This window comes from Canis lupus, chromosome 22 (genome assembly GCF_048164855.1).
Source record: "Canis lupus baileyi chromosome 22, mCanLup2.hap1, whole genome shotgun sequence".
In the NCBI taxonomy this organism is placed as follows: domain Eukaryota; kingdom Metazoa; phylum Chordata; class Mammalia; order Carnivora; family Canidae; genus Canis; species Canis lupus.
In genome coordinates, this window is record NC_132859.1 from 26,007,763 (window position 1) to 26,026,158 (window position 18,396).

At 47.0% G+C, this 18,396-nt stretch overlaps 1 protein-coding gene and 1 long non-coding RNA gene across 3 annotated transcripts in view; both read left to right on the forward strand.

Moving 5' to 3' along the window:
- Positions 1-18,396, forward strand: part of GALNT15 (polypeptide N-acetylgalactosaminyltransferase 15) — a 48,411-nt gene that overhangs the window by 3,709 nt on the left and 26,306 nt on the right. For both annotated transcript variants that reach the window (XR_012014959.1, XM_072792866.1), the window contains exon 2: positions 16,872-17,038. Coding sequence is in view for 1 of the 2 variants with exons in the window: in XM_072792866.1 (XP_072648967.1) it covers positions 16,872-17,038 (167 nt within the window). In the remaining variant the exon portion in view is untranslated. The remainder of the gene's footprint in view (positions 1-16,871; positions 17,039-18,396) is intronic.
- Positions 4,345-6,442, forward strand: LOC140614065 (uncharacterized). Its single transcript, XR_012014960.1, has 2 exons — positions 4,345-4,649; positions 5,708-6,442. It is a non-coding gene; the product is annotated as an uncharacterized lncRNA (long non-coding RNA).

Sequence of the window (18,396 nt, forward strand, 5' to 3'; positions counted from 1 at the left end):
CAGTTTATGCCTGTGGTGTGAAGTGCAGGGGTGTGTGTTGTGCACGTGTGGTGTGAATGTGGGTACATTTTGTGTCATGTGTACAATATGCACTGATATGTGTGTATGTGTGTGCACCGCTTCAGTGGTTGCCTCTTCAAGCCAGGGTAACCAACTTGTCTCAGTTTGTCTGGGACTTTCCCGGCTGAGAAACCCCTCAGTCCCAGGCAAACAGGGATAGTTGGCCTCCCTGTGCCCAGCCTGCCCTGGTCATCACAGGCCAGCTGTCAGCTCTGTGTAGAGGTATGTGGCACCCTCTGCTGGCCCCAGCCACTCCATGCAGCCTGTGCGGCTGGGGCCTGGGCCCCCAGCCTCTTGGCTCCCCTCTGCAGTCCAGGTGCCGGTGTCTCCCCTTGGGGCCCCTCTCAGGACACACAAGGGGTTATCTGCAAAAGTGAGGCAATAACCCCCTACTCTCCCTCCAGGTTGACGCGACTTTGCTTCCCTCACCACTTTAAAACTAGGCCCAAATACAGCTCATAAAAGAACAGCTATGTGTGAAGAATACAGCTGTATGCACTGCTTTCCCACTAGGGCTAGGAGAATTCTGGAAATCCCAGTACCTCTGTCTTCAGCTGTAGTGTGCCAAGCACCTCCCATCCCAGGGTGTCCTACCTAACCAAGCCTGTCCTAACCCAGACAAGTCCTGTTGGCCCCAATTCATGCATCAAAATCTCCAAACCAACTCTGGCCTTTGCTTATCACCCCCACCCGTACCCCCCAGGCCATAGGTTTTCTCTAAGGACCTCTAGGAAGGTCATTTTGAAAAGAGGCATGCAAGGAAATCAGTAATGATGGAAAACCAAAATAGAAAAAAAAAATCAGTGCAAACAATCAAAAGGCAGGCCCTGGAAATAAAGGCCAAATTATAGTGAACATTCATCTGAGCACTTACTATGTGCTAGGGCCCCTGCTAAGTGGTTTTCATTCATTTAATCTTCATAATGAACCCATAAGCTAGATCCTATTATCGTTCCCATTTTATGGATATGAAAACTGAGGCACAGAAAGGTGAAGGGACTGAGGCCAGGTTACCTGACCAGGTGTGTCTGGCACCAAAGTCATGTTCTTAACTACCTGGGTAGGTCACTTGGGCTGAAAGCATTTCAAGTTTTTTCAAGTTTTTCAAGTTTTTCCACCTACAAATTTAGGGAGAACTCCCATGGGTCCACAGGAAGACACGGAGGAGGACATTTGTCACAGTGTCCTTGGGCATACTAAGGAGTGGGAAGCTACAGGAGCACGTCATCAGAGGGCGCTAGGGGAGCTGGGTGCAGCCCCAGAGGTACTTTGTGGGAGGTAGAGGCCACAGACTGGGCGCACAACAGTGATCGAGGGAGGCCTTTAAGCACCACGCGGAGTGTAGCAAGATGCAGAAAAGAGGTCCGTAGCATGACATCCCTGGGAAAAGTGAGCTCCATGCACACTAACCAGTGCATTCTTTATAAGAACACATGAAGCCCCATAGACTGGCCATGCTATGGGGAGGGCAGGATCCTGGGGACACGGGTGGGACCAGAAGTGAATGAATACATAGATGAAATAAAGAGCCCCAGTCTGAAGATTAGGGTTGACTCAGTCCCTCAAAGCTGCCTTCCACGAGGGGGTTGGGGAAGAATGGGTCTTGCCCCACTCAGCCCTGTGTGGCATGACGGCTTTCAAGGCTCTTCTAGGCCTAGCTTTCCTTTGATCGTCCTGGCATCCAGCATGGGGCCACTGATTGCCAGGATCAGAGGCTTCTGACTGAGCCTGGTCCAGGCAGTGGCCCTCGAACCTGAGTTCACATGGGATCACCTAGAGGGCTTACAAAAATGCAGATTCCTGGGCTCCCCCCCTACAGTGCCTGACTCAGTAGGTCAAGGGTAAGGCCCAGGAATTTGGTTTCTACAAATTTCCTGGGTGATGCTCATGCTGCTGATCTGAGGACACCCTCTATACCTAACAGGCTAGACAGAGCTGCACTTCTTGAATTTTAAAATATGTGTAAACCCCCCTCCCCGCCCCCACTCCGGGGATCTTGTTAAAATGCACAGTCTAATGTAGTAGGCCAGGGGTTCAGCCCCAGATGCTACACTTGCATCAAGCTCCCAGCTGGTACTGGTGCTGCTCGTCCACAGACCACATTTTTGAGCAGCAAGGGGCTATATCACTGGTTCACCCAAGTATGTACTTGTCAGATTCCCCAGTACTGCTTTTTTTTAAATGTAGATTTTCAAGCGTCTTTGCTGGAGACTCTCCATAGTTCGGAGTTGGAGGGCAGTGATCTGATTTTTAAAAGTTAGTTTGGGGAACTGCTGATATAGACAGCGAGTGAAGAGGGAGTAGAGTTCTGGAAGATTCCATGGAGGAGGTAGTCCTGGGATTGGAAAATAGAAAAGAGAGGCAGAGAAGAACACAGTCCCCTTTCACGACCCAGAGTTTTGTACTTAAATATAAATGTCAGCTCCATACCTGGCTTTGCACTACCTACTTGCGTCAATTTATAACTCGTGTTCTATTTTGGTCCATGTTTCCCTGGTTTATATCCCCACAACTGTGACTAACTCATATACCCAAAGAACAGCGGACCTGGGGCTGAATCCCAGCCCCAGCTCTTACTGGGGGACCCTGGGGGACCACTCAACTTCTGTATGCCTCAGTTTCCTCTAAAATGTAGCTAAAATAACAGCCTTGAGTGGGGTTGAATGAGATAGAATGTGTGATGACTTCCCCTCTCTGTATTCAAGTCCAAACAGAGGTTGTCCTTATCATATTCTTGAGCATAGGGCCTAGGAGTGAAATGAGAAATGGAGAAAAGTCAGAGTAGGCAGCTGTGGACATCACGTCACTGTCCTATCTCTGATCAAAGAGTTATTTTCTACCCCCACTGGCTGCGAAATCATCACAAACTCTGTGGCACATTGGAATTACCTGATAAGTGTTAGAAACTACTCATACTGGGGCCCTACTCCCAGAGATTCCTATTTAGCTGGCCCGGGGAGGGCCTAGGCCTCCCCAGGTGGTTGTGATGCACAGCCAGGGCTGAGAACTGGGGCATCGAGGCACCAGGTGGGCAGTGGCATTTCACAGCAGGTGGAGAGACACAGGAAGGGTTTCTCTCCTTTGTTCCCTCCCTCCTGTCCAGAGGCCACTTTGGCAGCAGATTTGTTGTCAACATAGGGCGCCTGGGTGGCTCAGTGGCTGAGCATCTGCCTTTGGCTCAGGTTGGGATCCTGGGATCCTGGGATCCTGGGATCAAGTCCTGCATTGGGCTCCCTGCAGGGAGCCTACTTCTCCTTCTGCCTGTGTCTCTGCCTCTCTGCGTCTCTCATGAATAAATAGTCTTTAAAAATACAAAAAGATTTGTTGTCAAGGAGAGGGTTGTGTCTAGTGTACCTTCCTGTCTGGTCAGTTCCCGGCAGGCAGGGAGCCACCCCAGGCTGACTCCCTACCCCTTTGTTGGCTCTGACACCTGGGCTGCAAAAGGCAGAGAAGACAGCTGGCAGGCAGGCATCAATAAATCTGAGCAAGTGGCCACGGCCCTGGGACAGGGGCAGGGAGGGGAGGGCAAGAAGCAGCAGGCTGGGGCAGACAGCTAGTGCTGGGACTCAGCTTATCCACCCTCCCAACCAGGAAGGGAGGGAAGACAACCCAGTGTGGACAGTCGGAGTGCTGGCTCCGAGCCCTGGCCAGCCGAGTCACAAAGCGAATACACACGTTCCAAGCTTTCACTCCTCAAGCCTAGTGCAGCCATGGCTGGGAGAGCTGCCCCCCACCCCGCACGCCTCCTGGATCTCCACCCTGGATCTGTCACCCCTCAGTGGGCTTGTGGTATAGACAAGCTGACTATAACTCTCTGAGATCAAATGTACTCCTGGTAGTCAATGCAGCAGAGTCTTTGTGCTTCAGGTGAGGCTTGGGGATCAGATCAGAGGTGGTTAACTCCCGTCTTATCTTTTTTAATCCTTAGGAAAACTGGTAATTCCACTGAAAGTCTAGTCCTCAGACCTGCAGCATCAAAAATGCAGAACTTCAGGCCCCACTCAAACCTACTAAATAGATGAAAATCTCTATTTTTTAACAAGATCCTTAGCTGATTTACATTCATGTCAGAGTTTCAGGAACTCTGATGAGGCCAATGGTTCACAGCCCTGCCTGCACATTAGAATCAACTGGAGAGTTTTACAAATCATCACGCCTATCTAGGCTCCACCTCAGATCAACCAATTAAATACAATTCACTGGAAATCTCCTAAGTGACTCGAATGTGCAGCTTCCCTTTGGGGTACAAAGGAGCAGAGACACGGTGAGTGAGGTGTAGGGACAATCTGTGGAGGAGGGCAGGGGGCTGCGGGAGGAGGAAAAGAAAGAGGCTCCCAAGCCATATTACCTCTCGGCCTGGGCCTTCCCAACACCCTCCAGGGGCTGCTGTCCCCAGAGCCTGCTCATGTTGCCCTCACAGCCACTTACCTGCCAATGTCTTGCCACTAGAAACCACTGCCTTCTACCTAAGCTCTGGTCCAGAGGTCAGCAGCATCTAGATCCTGAAGTGCAGAATCGCAGGCCCCACCGGACCTCCTAGATCCAAATCTTCATTGGCAGAGATGCCCCAGGGCGGGCAGGTGGATCAGGTATATGTTAACATCCGAGAGGCACTGGGCAGCCTTTTGGCTTCTGCTGCCTCATCTTTGGATTCCTGCCCGTTCTATGACCTGCTACCAACTGCTGACCCTCTCTCTATGTCTGAATATCAAACTCCTTGATATAGAGGAGCAAGAAAGTTCACCTGGTCACCATTTGGGGGAGGCTATGCCTTTAGGGGGACTACTGTCCCAGGGTGTCTCAGAGGCTGTGGTCAGGGTTCAGGCCAGTGACTCCCTGGCAGTGCCCATCTTTACTCCAGGGCTGGGGAGCCAGGATCAGAGCAAAGCCACAGCTGCTTGGAGTCCCTGAGAAGAAGGTTGTGAGGCTTCTGAGGACCCCATGAAGAGAAGGGGACTGTGCGGTCCTTGTGTGACTTCTCTCCAACTCTGGGGAATGATAGGCTGGCAGCGTTAGCCTCAGCTATAGGCTCCAGCCCGTCCCATCCTTCTCTCTCATTTGTAGGAATGTTGTCCATCCCTCAAAGGATCATCCTCAGGCTGTGTCCCAGCCCTTCTATCTCCAGGCCTGGCCTAGAATTAGTATTCCTGAGATGAGCCCTACCAATTACAGACAAAATACACTGAGCCCTGGGATTTTCACAGAATGTGACTGACTCTATGTATTACCCTCCTGTTTATACAACCAGTCTGTATACTCCTTGTGAGCAAGACCAATGTCTACCTTCATTCATTGAACAAATATTTATTTAGCAACTATGAAAGGTGAGAAGGTGAGCAAGACCCAGCCCCAAACCCAACGAGCTTGGGGTGCATGTGGGATGCAGATAAGCAACCAGGTTGTTACATTGGTGGGCTCAAGGCAGCAGTATGGAAACTCATCTGAGTTGGGGACCCCTGCCTATTTGGTGGAGGCTGGAGGTCAGTAACCCCCAAACAGAAAACCCAGCAGAAACCTTTCTGCCCTAGCCAGGTGAGGAAATTGGAGGGTGGGGGGCAGTGTTTGTGCCAAAGCCAGGCCATCTGGTGCAAAGCTGTGACTCATCCTTTTCAGAATCATCACCCAAATGCGTTTTCTGAGTTCACAGGGGATCCTGGAGCTGCATGCAGAGAGGGCAAACACAGACCTTGGACTCCTCTGATCTTGGACTGTGAAGCTATGAAGCTAACATTTATTCAGCCGCCCTCTTGGGCCAGGATGATCCCTTTAATCCAAGCAGCACCCCTGGGTAATAGAAACCTATCAGCATCCCTGTGTTGGCTAATTAGGATATGTAAATAGAGTCAGGATTCAAAGCTGAGTTGATTTGATTCCAAAGCCCTCGGTCTTCCTTCCCTGTTGCTGGCACTCAGAAGATGGACAAATGAGGTCAGGGTGAGCTTTTGGATGTATAACTGAGAGAGTAAGATATCCACCAGCGACATGGTTGAAAGACAAAGAAAGTAACCCCATTAGTAAATAATAAGAACATGCATTTCTTCATGGAACCTCTTCACAACTACCTGTCACATTTGGGTACCACCTTGCAATGTCCAAAAGCTATCCCTGTGCACCGCCTCACTGATTGCCCCAGCAAAACCATGGCAGAGACACAGCAGGGAGAATGTGCATCCCCACTTGACAAAGAATGTGAGATGTGGAGAGGCTAAATGACTTGCCCATGGCCCCTTGCAAGGCTCTCTCTTGCCCAGGGAGAGAGTTTGTTTACCTACCAACCTTATTCCCTCAAGGATTTAAAAATACATCATAAAAATAGAAAAATTGCTATGAATATAATGTTAATCAAGATAAGGGGAAATAAAATTGGAATATCTTCCCTTCAGTTCCTGGTATACCCAATCTCCTTTTCTCCTCCAGGCCTGAGCAGGGGCTGTGACATCTGCCAGTAAGGAACACTGTTCCCCACCCACACACCTTCCTTCAGCTGCATCCAGGCCACCCTTCAGGTGTTGGTTTTCACATCACTGCCCAAGTCCTGAGTGTCTCCTTGGCGCACTTGCTACAGCTGTTAGATAAGTATTTGGTTATCAGCTTAAGAGGCTATAAACTCCATGACATCAGAGACTATCTTAGTTTGGGTTCTTCCAAAGCAAACCCTGAGAGGAGAATTCGTTTTGGAAACGATGCCAGGGAGCCCTGTTTGGGGACTAGGACCATGGAGCAGAAAATAGAAGGCCATGAAAGGTCAGTTATTTCTGTGGGCAGCCAGGGCTCAGCCTGCTGGGAACCTGCGAGGCGCTACGAAACACACATCTCTATGTGTCCAACCTCCTCAGGGTCAGGGTTGCTGGGTATTAATACCTCTGCCCCCACCCCTTCTTTTAAGATTTTATTTATTTATTCATGAGAGACACACACAGAGAGAGGAAGAGACATAGGCAAAGGGAGAAGCAAGCACCCTGTGGGGAGCCTGATGTGAGACTTCATCCTAGGACCCCGGGATCACACCCTGAGCAAAACGCAGATACTCAACCACTGAGCCACCCAGGTGCCCACCTCAGCACTTTTAGTCACTGGTTGAGGGCAGCTCTCAGGAGAGGGTGGGAGGTCGATTCTCCAGCTCTTTAGGCCAACAAAGGAGAGAGCATCTCCAGTAGGCAGAGAAAGCCCTTAGGCAATTGGAAGGCAGGCTGCTGTACTGCTATGGCTCAAGGAGGTGTGGGCAGGGCACCATAGGTTCTGCTTCAAGGATCATACCTGCTTAATTCATCTTTCTCAGGTGTCAGGTTATCATTAAATATCTGTTAGATGACTGGATAGGAAGAGGGAAAGTCAAGATCGAAGAGAAAATGAGATCGAAGGTAGGCAATCCATGGAACCTTCTCAATGACAAAATATCCTATTCCTTACTCTGAGCTTCCTGGCAACCAAACTGAAGAAGAGTCAGACTGCCCAATCAGGTATCTGCTATGTAACTTAAAACAAGTCATTTAAGCTCTCTGGGCTCTAGTTTCCTCATCTCTAAAATGGGATTGTGTATTCATTATCTAGCACTACATACACACCACCTCAAAATTTAATGGCTTAAAAAAACAGATAAATTGAGCTTCATGAAAATAAAAACTTTTGTGCTTTAAGAAAGTGAAAGACAACCCAAGAATGAGAAAATATTTGCAAATCTAATAAGGAGTTTGTATCAGAATAGATCAAGAACCCTTCCAAACCAACCCAACCAAAAGACACCCAATTTAAAAATAGGCAAAGATTCGAATAGACATTGCTCCAAAGAATACATAGAAATAGCCAAAAAGCACATGCAAAGATGTTCAAACCATTAGCCAGTAAGGAAAAACACAAATCAAAAACCACAATGAGATTCCATTTTACCACCCACTGGCTAAAATAAAGACAATCAAAGATGCTGACAAGGATGTGAAGACACTGAAACCCTCACATGTTGCTGGTGGGATTGCAAAATGATACAGCTGCTTTGGAAAACAGTTTGGCAGCCCCTCAAAATGTTAAACAGTTACCACATAACTCAGCAATGCCAATCCTAGGTATACACCCATGAGAATTGAAAACATATTTCCTATGTTCTAAAAACTTGTTTTATAAGTTCATGAAAACATGTGCATGAATGTTCATAGCAGCATTACTCAGAACAACCCAAAACAGAAACATTAACTGTCCATCAACTGGCAATTAGATAAACAAAATGTGGCATACTCAAACAGTGGAATATTATTTGGCAGTAAAAAGGAGTGAAATACTAACACATGTGCTACATAGTGATGAACCTGGAGAACATTCTGCTGAGTAGAAGAAGCTACATATTGTGTGATTTCATTAATATGCATAAAGTGTCCAGAGTAGGAAACTCTATAGAGATAAAAAACAAATTAGTGTTTGCCTGGAGCTAGGGTGGTTGCCAGAGGGTTGGGGAGTAACTGCTAATGGGTAATGGGTTTCTTTTGGGGATGATGAAAATATTCTGAAATTAGATACTGGTAATGGATGCACAAGTTTGTGAATATACTGGAAACCACGGAATTGTATACTTTTCTAAGGGTGGATTTTGTGATATATGAATTCTATGCCCATAGAATTATTATTTCAAAATATTGGTGGCTTAAACCGATAACCATTTATCCACAAGTCTATAATTAGGACTGGACTTAGCTGGGCATTTCTTCTGCCACCCTCATCTGGGGTCCCTCCTGTGGCTGCTGTCATTCATCTGGAGGCCAGGTGGGCTTGAGGGATCCAAGACGGCCTCACTCATGTATCTAGCAGCTGACCCTGGTCCCCTCCTGGGGCACCTCAGCTTTTCTCCAAGTGGCCTCTCAACTTCTGTTAGAGTAGATAGGCTTCCTTACACTGCATTTTATGGCAGCAAGTAGAAGTTGCAAGGCCCCTTGGAATCTACCCTTGGACGTCCCAGAATATCGCTTCCAGTACATTCTATCTATCGGAAGTCACAAGATCAGCCAGGTTCAGGGAGTGATGAAATAGGTCGCCCCTCTTGATGAGAAAAGTGGCAGAGTCATGTTGCAAAGGAGCACGCATATGAGGGTGAATTATAGAATTATAGTGACCATCTCTGCACACATGAAAATACCTATTCCAAAGGGCACTTGGGAGGATTACATGTGATAGCGTATGTATTTAGCAAGCATTTGGTGTATAGGAACGCTCATTGGGTGATGGCTACAGTGAATATTAATAGGACATTACACCCTAATTTCCCCAATCCCCCGTGCCGAGAACAGATTGCAGACAGCAAAGCTGGAAATGTCTAGACATTGCATAGTGAGTGAACCCCTCCTTCATCATATGTGAAAACTAGGACCAGAGAAGTTATGGACCAGCTCAAAGTCCCTTACTTCCCTTACTCACAAGGGATTCAGAGGTCTGAGCATGGCATAGGTCTTCTTTCAGCGCACATGATACATGCCCTCTGACACCTAGTCTCACATTCTTCCTTCCAGACCAGTCTCCTGGCTCAGGCTGTACTGTAATCACAGTGCCAGCTCCCAGCAGGAGGGTCTTCAAGGGAAAAGATGCGCAGAAGGCAAAGTCTTGCCTGGGATGAAGGGACAGGAGTCCCTGGAGTTAGGGATAACTCAGATGTCACAAAATGACAGCCCGTGGCTTGTGTTCTGTCGCAGATATGTTGTTTGGCTGCAGTTTTACTTTTTTTTTTTTTTAAGATTTTATTTTTAAGTAATCTCTGTACTCAACATGGGGTTCGGATCCACAATCCTGAGATCTAGAGTCACATGGTCTAATGATTGACCCAGCCAGGCGCCCCTGGCCACAGGTTTTTTTTGGAAGTGTGACCAACATTTAAAAATTGAGAGATTTCCCATAAACAATTCAGGCTTATGGCTTTTTTCTGAAAATCAGAAAGATCTGGCAATGTTGAGCTGAATTTCCTCCTGGTAATACTGGCTGCTCTTGGGGAGGCCATGTGGTCTCTAGCTCACTGGAACCCCCGTGGGTCGGGTCACTGTCCCCTGGCTGTCTGACAGTCTCTGTAGACATTTGAGTGTGTGCTCACTCTGTATCCAACAAAAGAGCACTTGCAAGGAGGAGTTGCGCTAAATGAACTTTAAATCCCCTTTTAAACAATCTTGGCTGGACTTTTAGAGGGTTTGTTTTGGGTTTTTTTTTTTGCTTGCTTTTTAGAGGCTTCCAATAGCTTCTTTGAATCACTACTTAACCTCTCTCCCTCGTTCTGGCCTACCTACACCTCTCACTCCCCACCCCTCAAAGCTCTAAAAATTGGTGGGAAGTGGGCAGGAAGAGCAGTTGTGAAGCAGATGGTAGGTTTGTAGTACCACCTGCCTTCTACTCCCATTCCCCACCTCCCTCCTTGTGCCTCTTTCTCCTTAGGGACCTCATGTCCCCATGGTGATATTAGGGGACCAGGGTCCCCAAACACAAGTGATGAGGGCCCCACATTTCCTTCTGTTCCTTCAGGATCTCCTCAACCTTACCCACTCATATCAAATAAGGGATGAGGGGATGCTTGCTATCACAAGCCTTAGTCTCTCAAGGAGAATTCTTCCTGTATTTTAACAAAACAAAATGGAAGCCACCAAGGCCACTTGGGTGTACAGCAGGACTTTGTTCCCAAAGACTGCCTGAGCAATTGAGAACATCTCACTGCTAGGCTAGTGTTATACAGAGGATGGGTCCAGCAGGGGATCTATATGAGTTCTAGTCACTTGTCTGAGATCCTCTGTGGTAGACTGCACCCTCATGCTGCACAACTCCAAGAGGCACCATCACGTGGTCTTGTGGGGGCATGGCACCCCCTGGAGTTGGGCAATGCAACAGCCCCCATGATGAGAAGGAGAATTAAATGACAAAGCACATGGGAAAATCCTACAAATATCAGGGATCATTATTTTTAGAACACCTGACCAGACCAGTCTTCTATGATGAGAAGCAATACCAGAAACTAGCCAGCATACAACACTAACCTAAAAAAACTGCAACAGTTTCCATTTATTGAAAGTTTGGTATGAACAAAGCATCTCTTTGTTTATATAATCTTTACATAGCCCTCTAAAGTAACTTTACTTGTTATCCTCATTTTATGGATAAACAAACTGAGGCCTAGAGAGGCATCCTGGCACACAGAAGGCTTGCAAGAAAAAATAAAGACTAATATTTATTGAACTCTTACTATGAGTAAGGCACTGGGTTAAGTACTTTATATATATTAACTCATTTGACCCTTCTAACACCCCCACTTTACAGATAAGAAAATGGAGGTTAAGCATATTACATGCTCAAAAAGGACTTGTTAGAATCAAAAGGATTGCAAAAAAAAAAAAAAAGATTTAATTATTATAGATATAACTGGGTCTGTGGATCTGGAAATTGTTGAAAGGAAGGACAGGATGGTTATCAGAGAGCTTATGTCATTTGCCCAAGCCACATAAGAACAGATTCAAGGTTAAAACTTAATGCCAAAGCTTGATCTCTGTCCATGTGACATATAGAATTTTCCCAAGATGATAAACTGACAGGTTTTGAGCAAGGTGAATGGGGTTTAGCTAATTTCAGGGCATCAAGTGTCACACCCTCCTCCACTCTGTGCTACTACCTGGGTCTGTGGGCATGGAGGGGGCTCATCCTATCTGCCCATCCCCGCAAGACTCAGGGCTACCCACAGGCTGATGATTCCCATCCCTGGAATGATGACCATGGACCCCCTCCATAAGGCCATGCATACAGTGGGTCCGACTTCCTGCCACTGGTATCTGGAGGCTACACAGCCTACACTGTCTGCAGGCCCCTCCACCCAGTCACTCTATTCACCAGAAACAAAATAATCAATTCCTGGCTCCTCTGAAAAGTATCTAATGTGCCCTGAGACACAAGGCCTTGCCAAACTTCTGTTTCTAATAGTTAGCATTGCACTCTAGAACTTTGCCAAGAGTGCTGGGCCTTTTGGTAAACCACAGGATTCACTCAGAGCCCATGCTTGTCTTCTCCTGAAACTCTAGATTATTTCCACTGTTATTTCCGGCTCCCAGCAGTCCTGCGGTTGCCTGAAGAGGTGCCCCAGAGCTGTCTGTTTATGTCTTGGAGGCTGTGTGAGCTGCTTTCTGCAGAGCAGGTGACAGTTGTGTCTGAACTGTTATTGCCAGGGCACTCATCACCGCAGCTCGAGTTGGGGGGCATCTCCCTTAGCCTTGCAACAGCTCTCAGAAACCCACTTGGCTTTTCAACAAAAGCTGGCAGCTTAGTCAAGTTATCCCAGTCACACTCCTTTATCCCATTCATCTCTTCTCCATCTTCTCTAACTGTGAAGCAAGAGCACAGTTCTATCTCTCCACAAGACCTAGAAAATCCTCCAGCAAGACAGCTGGAGTGAGAGGAATTTTAACCAAATTCTCTTCGAAATCCCGGCTTCCCTGGCTTTTCCTCTTGCTTTCCCCTCGCCTACCTGTAGTGGGCCCCAAAGAGTCAAGAACACAGAATTTCCAGGCTGGAAGAGCTTCCATGATCATCTTCTTAGTGATGGTACAGCTTCTAACGATGGCAGCTTTGTGCTTTATGAAGGCCAATCCTCCCCACAGCAGCTCTGCGAAGTGGGTGCTGTTATTACCACCTGAGGAAACCAGGGCACCAAGACGCTAAGCAGCTCCCCAGGGTCATTTGCACAGCTAGGAAGTGGCGATGCCCCAGTATCCATGGCTTGAATCATCAGCTAGACTCCTGGTCCGTGGAGCATGTTCCCCAAGGCCAAAGAAGGGAAGTCAGTAGCCCTGGGCTCACCAGCTATTTAGCAGGACAGAAAGCTCTCCTGTCTCCTGACTTTGAGGAATGTGTGAGGAGTGTGGTCCCAAATAGCTAGAGTTTCAATAGGAATCCCTTTTACTGATGGAGCCCCTACTACAGGCCAGGCACTGTGCTAAGCTAAACATTTGTTCCTTACAAAAGCTTGGAAGCGGAGCATTCCCCTGGTGCAGATGTGGAAAAACAAGTCTTCCAAAAGTGGTTCAGGCAGCATCTAACGCTACACTGTAGGGTGGTTGCTTAAAGATTATTATGTTTTACAAAGATAATCATAAATACAGTATACATGCTAATTACATTTTTTTCCAAGAGAGCTATAAAAGAGCCACTGTCTATGGAGTGCCTATAATTATTCTTAGATTCTCACAACAGGCCCAAGGGGTAAATATAATCCAGTGTTCAGAGGAGGAAACTAAGGCTTGTAAATATTGAATATATTACCCCAGGGGTTAGGAAGCAGCAGGGTGAAGATTCAAATCTGAATATGAGTCTGAAGCCTAAGCTCTTTAACCACTTTCTTCAAGGACGCACACATGCATGCACTCACACGCACACCACACACTGGTGCTGTTTCTGGTGCTTGTGATCGGTGGATTGGAGGAGGGAAAAGACCCATCCCTCCAAAAGGCATGGCCCTGTTTGCCCTCCAGTGACAGACTCAGTCCCTATAAAACTGCAGCCGTGAGAATGCCACATGCAGGCCTCTCTGTCCCTAAGCATCTCTCCTATCTGAGCTGGAAAACAGCCAGCCCCCAAGCCATTGCCTTAGTAATGTTTTCGGTTTGATTTGCACCCACTGAATTCACCGAGGCATGATTTCTTTTCACAGCCACCAGAGGCCCCAGTCCTAGACCTCTGGATTTTCCTCCACTCCCAACCACAAAGGAAATAGAGAGGACACAAAGGAAATTTTGAACCTGTTTGTGAGCAGATCTAGAGCAATTCTGAGTGCAGAGTGGACATTCTTAAAGTCAGGTGGGGTGGAGGAGAGAGGCTTCACGAGGGCATGGAGGGGAGAAGAAGGTGACTGCAGGGAGGGGCTGCCGGGGTCACTCAGCAGAGCCAACAGCACATACCAGGGACTCAATTAATCTCCCAAAAACCTTACGGGGCGGGGTGGGGGGGGGGGTCCATTTTGAACTTGTGATGTAAAAACAACTCTGAAAGCAGCCTGTGAATGTACACATAAAATTCATTATTTCAAGGGCACCTGAGTGGCTCTGTTGGTTAAGCGTCTGCCTTTGGCTCAGGTCATGGTCCCCGGAGTCAAGGAATCAAGCCCCCACATCTGGCTCCCTGCTTAGTGGTGAACCTCCTTCTCCCTCTGCCCTTTACTCTGCTTGTACTCTCTCTCTCTCACTCACTCTCTATCTTTCAAATAAACAATAAATAAAATCTTTTTAAAAAATTCATTATTTTGTTTGTCATAGGGATGCTTCTAAGGACACTGTCACCCAGTTGGGGACTTCTTTCCAAAGCTCATAGGAATTTCTCTTAAAAACTAGAGCTAGATGTAAAAGCTTCTGGAGTTCAAACAAAGTCTATTTGAGCTCATACTATTTGAACTGCGACAAATTCCTGATTCTGCTCATGGTGGAAGGTTATGTAATCTATCACCACTGGGCAAAGCTGGGTGAAGATAACACAGGAACTCTCTGTACTGTTTTTGCAACTACTTACAATTCTTAAACTATTTCAAAATAAAAATTATAAACTGTAAAAAAAAAAAAGGTACTAGAAAGAGAATCACTGGGCGGCCCTGGTGGCTCAGTAGTTTAGCGCCACCTTCAGCCCAGCGTGTGATCCTGGAGACCCGGAATCGAATCCCACGTCGGGCTCCCAGTGCATGGAGCCTGCTTCTCCCTCTGCCTGTGTCTCTGCCTCTCTTTCTCTTTCTCTTTCTCTCTCTGTGTGTCTCTCATGAATAAATAAATAAAATCTTTAAAAAAAAAGAAAGAGAATCACTTTCTCTAAAAAAGATTTGGCATATAGCTTCTCTGATGGTGACAATTCTGCTGCAGAATAAACTTCTATTTTCCTTTGGCTACTAGGAAGCTCAAATTTAAAATTCTTTCTGGAAGAAAGTTTCTGGAAACTCCAAGGCCCTTATGGCCTATATATTTATCTTCTTTCTCCAAATGTTGACTTTCTATTCTTTTTTTTTAAAGATTTATTTATGTATTTGAGATAGAGAGAGAGCAGTGTGTGGGAAAGGGGCAGAGGGAGAAAGAGAAAATCTCAAGCAGACGCCCCGCTCAGCACAAAGCCTGTTGTAGGACTCATTCTCAGGACCCTGAGATCATGATCTGAGCAGAAATCAAGAGTCAGATGTTTAGGGATCCCTGGGTGGCACAGCGGTTTAGTGCCTGCCTTTGGCCCAGAGTGCAATCCTGGGGACCCAGGATTGAATCCCACGTTGGGCTCCCGGTGCATGGAGCCTGCTTCTCCCTTTGCCTATGTCTCTGCCTCTCTCTCTCTGTGTGACTATCATAAATAAATAAAAATAAAAAGTCAGATGTTTAACTGACTGAAGACATCCAGGTGCCCCTTGCCTTCTATTCTTACTTCTATTTCCCTCCTCCTGACTTTTCATCCTTACTTTATATTATCATTATTTTATTGTACATATTCCTTGTGAGTGACCTCAAATCCTTTAGGGAAAGAAATAATGCATAAATATATAAACTAATAAAATAATTGACAGCTGGTTATGAGATATTCTTACATTTGGGTTTTTTTTTAATCTAGGATTTCTATTTTGTCATTACCTTAAAGTACTTACCTAATATCAGTCCCCACCAGCCCCCAGCATAGGATTTTTGCCTGGAATTACATGCAGGTACCCTGCACATTGAGAGTTTCAGCCTTGGTTAGAACTGTAGCAGGCAGAGGGAACAGCACGGCATTTCCCTCAGGCTGGGCCAGCCTTAATCTGGTTGTCTGTCTGCAAGCAGGTCAACCATCACAAATTGCCTTTAGGTGTTGGAAGCTGGAGGTCCTTAGGACAACCCCTACTCAATGCAAATACTCCTCAGGGAGGGACATTTAAAAGCTACCTAGAAAAAAGCACCTTTTGTGAACAATTGTGAACTACACACTGCTCCATGCATACTGTTGTTCTAATTTATTCCACTGTGGTCTCACTCAGAACTCTCAGCAGATGAAATGCAAAGCAAATACAGAGCATCCTATTCATCTGCAAAGGAAGGAGGGAACCCAGGCAGGCTTAGGGCAGAGGTGGTACCTCACACTCCCACCTATCCACTCACAAACCAGCAGAGGGGAAAGGCCAGGGTAGTTTAAAGCTCTGCCACTTACTGATAGTGTGAGCTTTGATAAGTCTTGCCCACTCTCGGAGCCTCAGTTTCCTTATCCACAAAATGAGGTAAGGGCCAAAGACTTATTTTAGTGTAAACAAGCAGTAATATGTGTAAAGGGCCTTAGCATAGTATGTGGCATATTACTGGCACTCACAAATGTTCAATCCTTGCCTTTCTTCAAGAACAATAATACTTAATGTTTATTATGTACCAGGTGCTATGCTAGATTATATGGATACAAAAATAAAGAAAATAGTGTTCTTGCCCTTAAATAAATGACAATGTGTGTTCATGGGACACTTACTGTGTACTTTATCCTGTTTAAGCCTTAGGATAGCTCTACGAGGTTGATAATGTCATTCATTCCCATTTTACAGGTTAGAATGGTTGTTGGCTGGGAATGGTGGCCACACCTCTCAAATGTTATGAGTGAGGCATGGATAAAACATTGCTCTAGGGATTTGAGGATTGGAAGACAGTGGACAGCACTATTGTGAGGGTGTGATGGGTTCTCTTTACATGGAAATTTCAAGCAAACCCAGGGAGCTACTGAACTGGGGGAGAGCCATCTGACTAAAGCAGCCTCAGCCAGGGCTTACGGAGTGAGTTAGAGGATGTCCAATGCTCCTGTAGTCTTCTCTTCCCATGGCTCCCTGGTTCTCTTCCCTGCAGGTGTCTGCAGCAGCCCCCCTGGGACAGCCTGCCCACAGCCAGCATCATCCTCTGTTTCCACGACGAGGCCTGGTCCACCCTCCTGAGGACGGTGCACAGCATCCTTGACACGGTCCCCAGGGCCTTTCTGAAGGAGATCATCTTGGTGGACGACCTCAGCCAGCAAGGTGGCTATGGGCTCCTCCCGGCTCCTCGGGTGGGCCTAGACCCTGGGTTGGTGGGGGGTGGGGCTCCCATGCAGTGTGGGGTTTGGAGCCTGTATCGTCAAGGTTCCCTCCAGATGAGGATTCAGGTACAGGTAACTCATCAATGAAGAGCCCTGAGACAATGAGTAAGGAAGTGGGGGGAGAAGACATTGAAGGCAAAGCAGCCAGGCAAGGCAAGGTAGTCCTGGCAAGGATCTCAAGGGGGCCACTCCAGCCTGATCCCAGGGTTATCTCTCCCAATCCCAACCTCCATGCAGTCCAATGTGCTTCTCCTCAAGACACTCATGTATCACGGCAGGGTAGCCATTCCTAAGCGCTCACTGCCTCCTGGACACTGGGTGAAGCACTTGATGTGTGTTAGTCACTAAATAATTCCTGTTTAGCCTGATTTACTCATTTTCCAGACAAGGAAACTGAGGCCTACAGAAGAGAATTGACCAGGGCTGAGTCATGCCAAGGGCAGCAGAGTCAGGCCCAGAGTCCAGACTTGCAGAATCTGCTCAGATGTTTTCCACTGACAAGAGATTCACTACTAGGGACCAGCCCGTTGCATGGCTGAGTTGCTAAAAGAAGGTGGAGACAAAAGAAGGTCTGTGGTTCTCAAACTTGAATATACATCAGAATCACCTGTCAGGCTTATTAAAACACTGATTGCTAGGCCCTTCCCCAGAGTTTCCTGATCTGGCACTGAGTCCACAAATTTGCACTCTAACAAGATCTCAGCTGATGTGGATACTGCTGATCCATGGATGACACTTTGAGAACCACTGCTCTTCTTTGGCTGGGGCCCCAGGTCTATGTTTTTGGCTCAACCAAATGGCCTGTGGAGACCCCCTCTGGTCCTGTGGGGAGAACAGACTGCTCCAAGGGCAACTGAACATTTGCTGAGATCAAAAAAAGCACCTTTCTAGGGGGAATGACAGAAAACAGGATCAAGTGGCCACATACCTCTGTTGGTTCTTCCAAAGGTCCTCATGTTGAGAATTTGTCCAGCTGGCGCATGGCAGCAGGTCAAACTAGCCAGAGGCTCTGGAAATGTGTGAGGCCACTGAGGTACATATGGCTGTCTAGGCCATATGGCTGTTGGCCATTAGGCAAAATGGATGAGCAGTTCCTGGGCTGGTCTGGGTTGGCTGGTGGAAGTGTCCTAGGGCAGTGGGGACCTCCAATATTCTCAGGATATTCTTTTTTTTTTTAATACTCTCACTCTGTTTTTTAAAAAGATTTTATGTATTTATTTGGCAGAGAGAGAAAGCAAGAGCAGAGAGGAGGGGGAGAGGGAGAGGGAGAGAGAGAAGCAGACTCAACGCTGAATGGGA